Source organism: Alligator sinensis, unplaced genomic scaffold (assembly GCF_000455745.1).
Source record: "Alligator sinensis unplaced genomic scaffold, ASM45574v1 scaffold885_1, whole genome shotgun sequence".
NCBI lineage: Eukaryota > Metazoa > Chordata > Crocodylia > Alligatoridae > Alligator > Alligator sinensis.
In genome coordinates this window covers 506,599-516,077 of record NW_005842056.1, presented here as the reverse complement: position 1 = coordinate 516,077, position 9,479 = coordinate 506,599, and the positions used below count along the sequence as shown (strand labels likewise).

The window sequence follows — 9,479 nt, the reverse complement described above, 5'->3', positions numbered from 1 at the left end:
ATTAGGCACATTGACGAGGGGCAGGTCCAGGAAGGGCTATTAAATACAGCAGTGAGGGATGAGGGGGATATGCCCAGGGATGGATGACTCTGCACATGTCCTATTTCTGAGTCCTCTAAAGCAGTGGTTTTCAACCTGTGGTCTGTAAACCCCTGGGGGTCCACAGACTACGTCTAAGGGGTCTGCAAAAGATGATTATGATCAATCAAAAGTATGTGAATACCCACACTTGCAACTCAAAGGGGTCTGCACCCCCATTCAAACATTTTTAGAGGTCTGCAAATGAAAAAAAGGTTGAAAACCACTGCCCTAAACCATCTGCCGCTTGTCACTGTTGGAGAGAGACCAGGCTAGATGAGCTTTTAGGCTGATTGAGTGGGACTGTCCTTATGGAAATGAGCATCTAGTCTTTGTTAATTCTCTGAACTAAGCATCTTGGTGAAATGAGATTAATTTTTCTTTGCCTATAATGAATGTAGCATGTGCGGGGAGACAGGACACTGACTTGGACTCTAAACACCCAGATAGTTGGGCAGCGTCAAATAACTTTTGTTGTGAACTGCAAGTTGCATTGCTAAAAAAGTACCGTGATTTTTTGTGTGTTTGCTCTATATTGTCATGACATGACTTCCCCTGTGATGAGCCAGCTACACCTCAAGGGTGACCTATAGCAAATAAAGGAGGAAGTTAAAACTTGAGGCCATGGGCATCTGATGCCATCAGCCACAGGGCAGTCTGCTGTTACTGCAGTGAGAGGGGATATAAGGCCGACTTGCTGTAGGTACCAGGGAATTTATCCCTTCAGCTAGGTCCTTGAAAAGGTTCTCCCAGCCTGGCAGATCCTCAAGGTACCAAGGGGATGGGACATCAACATAGATGAAAGTGGGAAGAGTCCAGCACTTTGACTCCTACCCTGGCGGGGTGGGTATCCTGTGAGGGGGACAGCTGTGGTTGGATATTGTCTTGGCCCAGATGAGCCTAAGTCTACAGAGAACGCTATTCATCCCCTCACCATCCCCCCTGGAGACCTTGTTCATGGCATTTCCATAGAAGAAGCTTCCATGAGGTCTTGGGGAATAGCAAACAGTGACTTCTATGTGGCCTTTTCCATCAGTCAATCTCCAAATATTTTACAAAGGAGGTCAGCATCTCTGAGCAATGGGGATGAGCAGAGGGCTCCAAGTCTGGGTCTCCTGCGTGGTAGTCTAGTACCTCGGGCATCGCATCATATTAGCTATGCGTCTGCAGGGCTGTCTGTCTCGGCGTGCTTACTGACATACGCTCAGGTGGCTATGTTGCCTCATTACAGGGATTTGCTCCATGCGGTGTAGAAACGAGTGGATGGGGGCGATGCCTGGGGCAAAGCACGAAGGACATGTCAATGCTGTATTCATCAGGTGTTGCATTGTGGGAACTGGGAGGTATGGCTCCCTGAGCATTGGCTACAATGAGTATTGGTCAGTGCTGCCAAACAGTGGAGACTTTCTTTTTCCCAAATACTTTAATGAGATGTAACAATCAATCAGCACTGATTTTTGCCCCTCGCACTGAACGCTGTACGCTCTCCTTGCTCTGTGATACTAGGCTCAGTTACGTCTGAGAAAGCTGACTGGCTGGCTCAAGGGCAGCTTTGTGTCCTGGCTCTTTAAGTGATGCTCAGACTGCAAATGTCAAGCACAGCTGCCTCCTCCTGGGTAAAAGCATTTGCCCACAAATCTAGTCTAATGGTAAGGAAACAATTGCATTCAGACATTCAGGGGATAATGCACCTCCCTGGTATATGGCCCATCCCAGACAGGCCTAGTGTATTGTTTTGGATGCCCTGCCTGGCTCCACCATGTTGTTTTAATGCAACACAGTCTCCACGCTCATGAAGCTTGATGGTCTACCCAAGTTGCCTTCACTCCCCCTTCCTGTGGACCTTTCCACGACACACAAAGTGGGTGCTACCACGCAGGAAACACACAGATACACCATATCTCCTCAGCAGTTTCCACATGCGTGGTCCCTATAGACACCCCAGGCAGCAATTAAAGTTGTTTTCCCCTGTACAATGGCCAACATGAATACCCACTTGGACTCGGTTGCCCCTGAAAAAGAATATAAAAGCCACAATGTGTGCAACACTCCTTGGGGAAGGGTGATTTCATTTGAGACACAAAAGCAGAGGTAGAACTAACAGCTAATAACCCAAGACACTTCTTGACTCGACGCTCAGACTCCTACAACTATGACAGCTACCTGGTGAACCTGAATGCACACCCCTGATCTGCAGCCTATGTATAGTCATGTAACAACATTGCTAAAAACTCTTTGGGTGGTCGGTCTCAGAGTATGGCCCCAATGGTCCCTGGTTCTGGTCAGGCTGGGTTTTTATTAAGTCTCCTATGAATCCACCACATTAAAAATCCCTTGTTTTAGGGAGTACACCCCATTATTAAAAAAAAAAAATCAGCTAAGAGCAGTAAAGAGTGGCGAGCTCTGAATATGCCCCGAAGAACCTAGCAGCTGCCATCACGCAAGCAAAACCAAACCACATCTACCCACAAGATAAAGGGTTTTGGGTCGTCTACTCCGTAGTTTCCAGTCCATGCAGTCTGCTGCCAAGTTGCAATGCTTTTGATTGCTTGTATCAAGTCCCTAAATAATGCCCAATAAATCCCAAACCCCGTCGAGTGTTTCTCAGTCACATTAAAGGGGAAAAAAAATAGGTAGTAAGGATCAAGAATCGCATTGCTCATCAACTCCTTATCCTTGTCTGCTGGAGCCGGGGATGTCTCTGCAGCATCTCATGTTCTTAAAGGCAGCTTCTGCTAGTCACAAATACCAAAAGCTTCCCTCGTATATGCCCAAGCAATGCGATATAGGCCCCGTATAACAGAGCAGAATTTGTTCACCGTCAGCCAAGCGTTTGAAAATGGACACTGATTTTGCATATCTCAGTTTTAGCTACTCAGCTCAAGACCTCTTTTTTGCCCTGAGCATGACTTGGGGTACCCAGTGCTGAAAACGTTGGCCTACGTGTGTGTGCTGTGCTTTACCCTGCACCTGAATCTCCAAGCTAGCTTTTGATACAGCTCTTGTTTCAACGGGACTAATGCCCGTGTCAATAAAATTACAGGAGTGAGTCCCACTTGTAAGATCACAGCTTGACTGAGAAATCGCCAACTATAAATAAAGACTTTCATTTGCTGTTGGATAGATCCAGCCTATACAAGCTGGAGTAGCTTTTGGAGTCATTTGGGCATAATTCGACCTTCTCAAAAGGTGCAAATCTCCCATTAAGGGTGCTGCTTATCCCTACATCTCAAAGCGCTTTCCAAAGGAGGTTGGCATCACCTTATGTCTGGGGAGACTGGCCTAAGGTCATCCAGAAACCCCACCGCTGCACTGGGACTTGGCCCATGGTGTCCCCAGTCCCAGCCTGATGCTTTGCTCAGCAAGCAGAGCGTCTCCCTTTGCTAACATCGGCAGAAAGTCTGCACAAGTGAGGGCAGCAGGATTCAGTCCTTACTCTTCACCTTCCCGTGCCAGCTTTCCTCCCGTATGGAGCCTCACCCGGAGACATTCAAGCTGTCCTCGCTTTTCACGGCAGTGAGCGGTCTCTGCTCCAGGTGGGTGGGATGGTGGTTGCTCGTGCTTTTGGCTGCGCCAAGACCTTCTCCGCGTGTTGCTCGCACACTGGGCTCCTCCCTCAGGTGGATTTTCTGGTGCCTCCTAAGATATTTCTTCAGCCTGTAGCGCTTTCCACACACCTGGCACTTGTAGGCCCCTCCTCTGGAGTGAAGCGCTTGGTGTTTAATGAGGTGGCGCTTTTGAGGGAAGCACTTCCCGCACTTGGTGCACTTGCACGGGCCCATCCTGATGTGGATGGACTGGTGGCGGAAGAGGTTGGCTTTCTGATTGAAGGTCTTCTCGCACTCGGGACACTTGTATGGTTCCTCCTTGGTGTGGATCCTCTGGTGCCGGACAAGGTTGGACCTCTGAGTGAAGCTCTTCCCGCAGTCCGTGCATTTGAATGGCTCGCTCATGTGGATCCTCTGGTGCCTGACGAGCTTCCGGTTCATGCGGAAGCTCTCCCCGCACTCGCTGCACTTATACGGCCCCTCGCTGGTGTGGATCTTCCGGTGCCTGGTGAGGTTTGACTTCTGGTTGAAGCTTTTCCCGCAGTCAGGGCATGGAAAGATCCTTTCCTCTTTGGGAGCATCGGTCTTGATCAAGGGACTTTTCTTGCTTTTAGCTTTGGCCTCCTGACTCTCGTTAACTGCACTGGGAGACCCTCCTTTGCTGGGTTGCTGGCATTTCTTTTGCTTTTTCTTTGGGCTGCAGTTTTTCCCACTTCCAGCATCCATCCCGGGTTCTTCCTTGATCTGGATTCTCTGGATGGTGCTCTTCTGACCGAAGGGGCTGGTGCGGTCTGCGCTCTCCTGAGGTTCGTCCTTAATGTGGGGCTCCTTGTACGTTGTGAGGTTGCTGATCTGGGCATCGCTCCCCGCACGTTCATGATCTGCATCCGTTTCCTTCTTAACCTGGATTCCCGGGGGACTAATGAGAGGTATCTTTGGATCGAACTGGCTTTCCCCATCAGTGCTTTCCTGCGGTTCCTGCTTAATGAAAGAGATCTGATGTGCTAGCAGAGGGACGTTGGCCTCCTCTTCAGTGGACGCGTCTGGTTCCTCCTTTGCCCGGATGTCCCAAGGGATCTTTGGACTGCACCGGTTTCTGTATTCAATCGTTCCTGGGATCCCATCTCCTGAAGGAGGTCCTTGCACTGAAGTATTCTCCATCGGGTTAAAACTGTCCCCAGCTTTGAAGGCCACATCTGGTTCCTCTTTAATCTGGATGACCCGGACAGACATGCCATTTGCATGCCCGCTAGCACCGGATGGCCTCTGCTTGGCGTGGTTTTTTTGGTGGACATTAAAGTACCTCTTGGTGCTTAGGCTTCTCCCACACTCCGTACAGATGAATGGGCCTCCTCGAAGGTGAACCTTTTGGTGGGCCACCAAGGTGGCACTCTGTCCAAAGCACCGGCCACAGTCGGTGCATTTAAATGGCTTCTCCCGCTTGTGGATTTCCTTGTGGGCTGTCAGGGTTCCCTTCTTCACAAAGCTCTTCCCACAGTCCGTGCATGCATACGGCCTCTTCTCTTTGTGGGTCCTCATGTGGATGTTGAAGTAGATCTTGGTGCTGAGGTTCTTCCCGCAGTGGGGGCAGAGGTATGGCCCGCCCTTTGCATGCGTCTTGTGGTGAGCGGCCAGGCATATCTCCAGCCTGAAGCACCGGCCACATTCGTGGCACTGGAATGGCCTCACTCCCGTGTGGATGCTCTGGTGGGTCGCCAGGTGTCCCCTCGTCGTGAAGCGCCTGCCGCAGTCCCCACACGTGTGCAGCTCTTCGGCCGTGTGGATCCGCTGGTGCCTTTTGAGGTTCCCCTTCTTGCTGAAGCTCTTGCCACATTCTGGGCACAGGTGCGTCTTCTGCACCGTGCGCTTGGCCGGCCTGGCCAGATCCTTCATGGTGCCAGTGGTTGGTGTGCGGACACGATCCCTTTGTCAGGGGTACCCCTCGTTCGCACGGCGGCTGCTAAAGGAGCCGGCAGGAGGAAAGGAGCCGTGGTGTTACAGGGGGAGGTGATTGGGAAGGCAGGCAAAGAGAAGCTGTAGGAGCCATCAGGATGCGGTAGCAGAAGGACAGCTGATGTCCCATAGCTTTGCTGATGGAGAGGAGAAATTGCCGGTGTTTGGAGACTCAGATACTGGGGTCCTGTGGGGGGCAAAGTAGTGCCGTTTCCTCCCTAGCTGGCATTTTACCACCGCCTCTTCTTCTAACGCAACATGGGGCCACTCTCTTCACATTCATAACTCCATTCCCAGACTGTTTCTCGAGGGGCTCCTGTACATCATATCCCTGCTGAGACTTCTCAGTCAGTCCTGGGCCTTAGTGTCCTGCATTAAAATAGAAAAGAAGTCAAGATATTATTCCTTCTGTTACTGATGTTGTTTTTTCATGTGAAAAGAATGGCTGCAGGCTTGAAGCACGGGGAACCAAACCAGGGACCTTCTGCGCTGCAAGCATGAGCTATCATAGCTCCTGTTAAAGTTTCCAGAGGTGGGGGGGAAACACTCATGACTTTTGTGGACCGGATGTATAGGGGGATCTGTCAAGCACTCCCGCTCTCTCTTTCTCTCGCACGCTTACTCATTTTCTCTTTCCTGGTAGCTTTTGTCAAAATGATTTACAAACACTAGTGAATTAAGCAAGCCCAACAGAATCGATTTTGACCAAGGCCATTATTCAGACATGAAGAAAAAGGTGCAGGGTGGCCAAAACATGAAAAAAATTAGGACAAAATCCAAGTTGAAAACACACGCAGAACTCAGTCAAAGCACTGCTCATGGGCAGGTCGGAGAGTGCTTTGGAAGGCAGAGCCTGTATTTCCATTGTGCAGATGGGGAAACTGAGGCACGGTGAGGTTGAATGACTGAGTCAGGGCCCTATAATGAGTCAGGGGTGCAGCCCATGCGACATGGCTGGGACGTAGTGCTACAGGAATATGGAGAAAATCATTTCCTAGGATGTCTATGAGTCCCACCTGGGAAGGAAATGTGGAGGTGGAAGTGAGGAAGGTGGGGGTTACTGGAAGATGCTGTTGCTGCAGGTAGAGTGTACTGGGAAATGCTCTTAAACAGGGTTCAGGTGGCTGGGGGGAGGCTGTGGCTGAGGTTATGGGTTAGGATTGTGGAGGGGTTTAAGGCAACAATCTTCTTGGTACATGAATGCTTGGAAAGCAGGGTATATAAATAATACCTAGATACAGCAATCATAGCGCAGCTGGAGCACACCTGTGGCAGGGGGGAGGTGCTAGAACACAGCGCTCAGATACAGAGGATCTATAGGTAACAAGACAGACGGGTACAGCAGAAGAAAACTATTTTTGACACTGCTGCATTGAATGTCATTTTGCCTCTAGGTACATAGGCTCAGCACCCACTTGCACATGGTATAGCAGCATTTTTCTCTGTTAATTGCTTCAAATATGCTATGGAGTAAAAAGGTCATGGAGAAGAGGTTTTCCCTTTAATCAGAGGAAGAAACAACAATGAGCAAAGTCACGGCCTGATGCCAGTGTATAGAAGGCCTGTATTATTTCTAAGCAGAACAGCAACGGCGGGAGCCTGACTGTGATTATCGTGATACCTATTAGAAATGGGTGCTTTAATTTACTAGCCAAAGGCATAACAGTACCCAGGGGCTGGAAAGGAAGTTGGTGAAGTTTCAAAGCATATTTTTAACAGCAGAACGACCAGGGATGCCAGGCAGGTCTCCATCAGTGGGAATCATTCAGGCAAGACGGGCTCTCTTTCTCAGACAGATTGCTGTGGATCAAACACATGTGATTTGGCAAGAACCACTGGGGAGGATGCCACCGCCGCTGTGTTATACGGGAAGTCAGACTCTCTTCTGACATTACGATCTATGCAAATCTCTGTTGTTCAGCATGTTGCCGGCAGTGTTTCAGCCGCTTCCTCCTTATGCCAAGTGCGATTTATTGAATCCAGATCGGCTCAAAACCATGCTACATTTTCTAGCATGCAGGGATCCTACGGGACCCCGCTGAACCAGGCAGGGACGAATCAGATCCCGGGGACTGTTATCACTGGGGTTGTTATGCAAAGTACAGGCACGAGAGGGTTGAAAAAGGCCTTACCTGAGCAATCCATGCCTCCAGGCAGGATTTCCGTCCTCCCTGGCAGTCCAAAAATGTTTGCGACTTGGCTACAACTTGCTTTGCAGTCGCATCTGTGCTGACCTAAAGGAAGTCTGTGGCCAGTGCAGTGAGAGCTACCGGAGGAAGGGTGAACGAAACAAAGACAGGAGCGAAGGCTGCGTGCACAGGGGGAGCAGAGGAGGGGATGCGGGAAGCAGGCAGAGCTGCAAGGGCTAGGGATGCTGCTGGGATAAGGGCAGCAGGCGCGGGGGTGCGGTGGGGAAGAGAGGCACCAAAAATGCCACCGATCTGCCTTTCTTGGGCACCGTTAGCTCCGGGATTGCTTCTTCTCTTGGAATGGTCTCAAGCTCGCATTGCCTTCTGGGAATTGTAGTGCTCACCACCCGGGACAAGCTCTCCCTCCTCTGTGCTGGATGACATTTGAATTGCTGGACCAAAGCAACCCGCACAAGGCCCAGCGGCCTGCTGGAGAAAGGCTCCTTTTGTCCAGAGTTAGGAGGCGGCTCCCGGGGTCACAGGCCGCAGTCGGGGAACGGCTGAACGGCGGGACAAACCGGAGTATTTTACACCTCGCCAGCAGCTCCCAAGACCCCATAGGGGAAATAAGCATCACGTCATTTGTTGCTGCATCACCAAAGCGATGGGACTCTTTGATTGCCTTGCTGAGGCAGATGAAGAAGTATTCTGCTGAGTTTGCGGAGGAGGAAACTGAGGCACTGGCTTGGTGAGGGTCAGATCCTGCAGCATACTGAGCACCACCTGCTGACTGTGGGCAATGAGACCGATCCGTGCTGCTGGATCGCGGCATTGAGGCAGGACCTCGCTAAAAGCCACGGGTGCGGTGGGGGCTGATTATTTCCACCGGCAGCATCGCCTTTGCTACAGGGACCTTGCAGTCTCCTCGAAGTAACGTCTCGAAGAGCCCGTGCTGGGACACCGTGCTTGTCATTGTAATTAATGAGCCGGGAGCATGGCTGCCCTCCACTCCAAGCCAGGTCTCAGATGTTATTCAATCATCAGTTTCATAATTGGAAGAAAATAGGCCGGGGTAATTGGAGTTTGCTAATATCTCACTGGCCTGTAGCAGATGACTCTATTAACCCCAGCTACGACACTTGGAAAATCATCATTTGGGATGGTAGATTACATAGGAAACAAAGACAGGCTGTTACTAATATCACATATGTAAACTGTGGGACATGCATATGAAGATAGAAGCCTACACACATGATACACATGACATTTGGGGGCGAATGCCTTGTCACTTCGGCAACACCTCCAGCATTACCAGCTACGATCTCAAAGTGTTTTGCATGTGGGTTAAGCATAATTATCCCCATTTTACAAGCAGGGAAACTGAGGCACAAACAAGTTGAGTGATTTGACCAAGGTCGGAAGGGTGTTTGTACCCGAAAGCTTGCAAAGAAGAATTTTTCCAACTATTTGAGTTGGTCTAATAAAAGGGCCCCACTCAACTTACCCCTGCTCCTGCCTCTGCGCAACTGTCCCTCATTGTGGGGGACCTTGATGTAGCCCTTGCCCCTTCCCTCCCCCCATGGACTGACCTGCTGGGCTGGGGCATGTGAGTGCATGCACACAGGCACGCAGCCCCCCGCCCCAGCCTTGGATCGACTCCAAGAGGCTCTGAGATTTACTGGTGGATCCCGATCCACCAGTTAGTGACCACTGCTCGATAGTATAGACAAGCCCTGATTTTTGCTAGCCGTGCCCGCTTGCTTGAGGGCAC

At 50.5% G+C, this 9,479-nt stretch overlaps 1 protein-coding gene across 1 annotated transcript; it reads right to left on the bottom strand.

The window, feature by feature from the left end:
• Positions 1 to 1,505: 1,505 nt before the first annotated feature.
• LOC106722162 (zinc finger protein 585A-like) lies at positions 1,506 to 7,808 on the bottom strand. Its single transcript, XM_014519614.2, has 2 exons — positions 7,712 to 7,808; positions 1,506 to 5,948 (listed from the first exon to the last, which is right to left on the bottom strand). Exon 2 carries the CDS (start codon positions 5,517 to 5,519, stop codon positions 3,555 to 3,557), a length of 1,965 nt encoding a protein of 654 aa, XP_014375100.1. The 5' UTR covers positions 5,520 to 5,948; positions 7,712 to 7,808; the 3' UTR covers positions 1,506 to 3,554.
• Between the last annotated feature and the right edge of the window lie 1,671 nt (positions 7,809 to 9,479).

Bases quoted from the DNA above. Each gene is read 5' to 3' on its own strand.
- LOC106722162 (XM_014519614.2), bottom strand. From the start codon at position 5,519: ATGAAGGATCTGGCCAGGCCGGCCAAGCGCACGGTGCAGAAGACGCAC.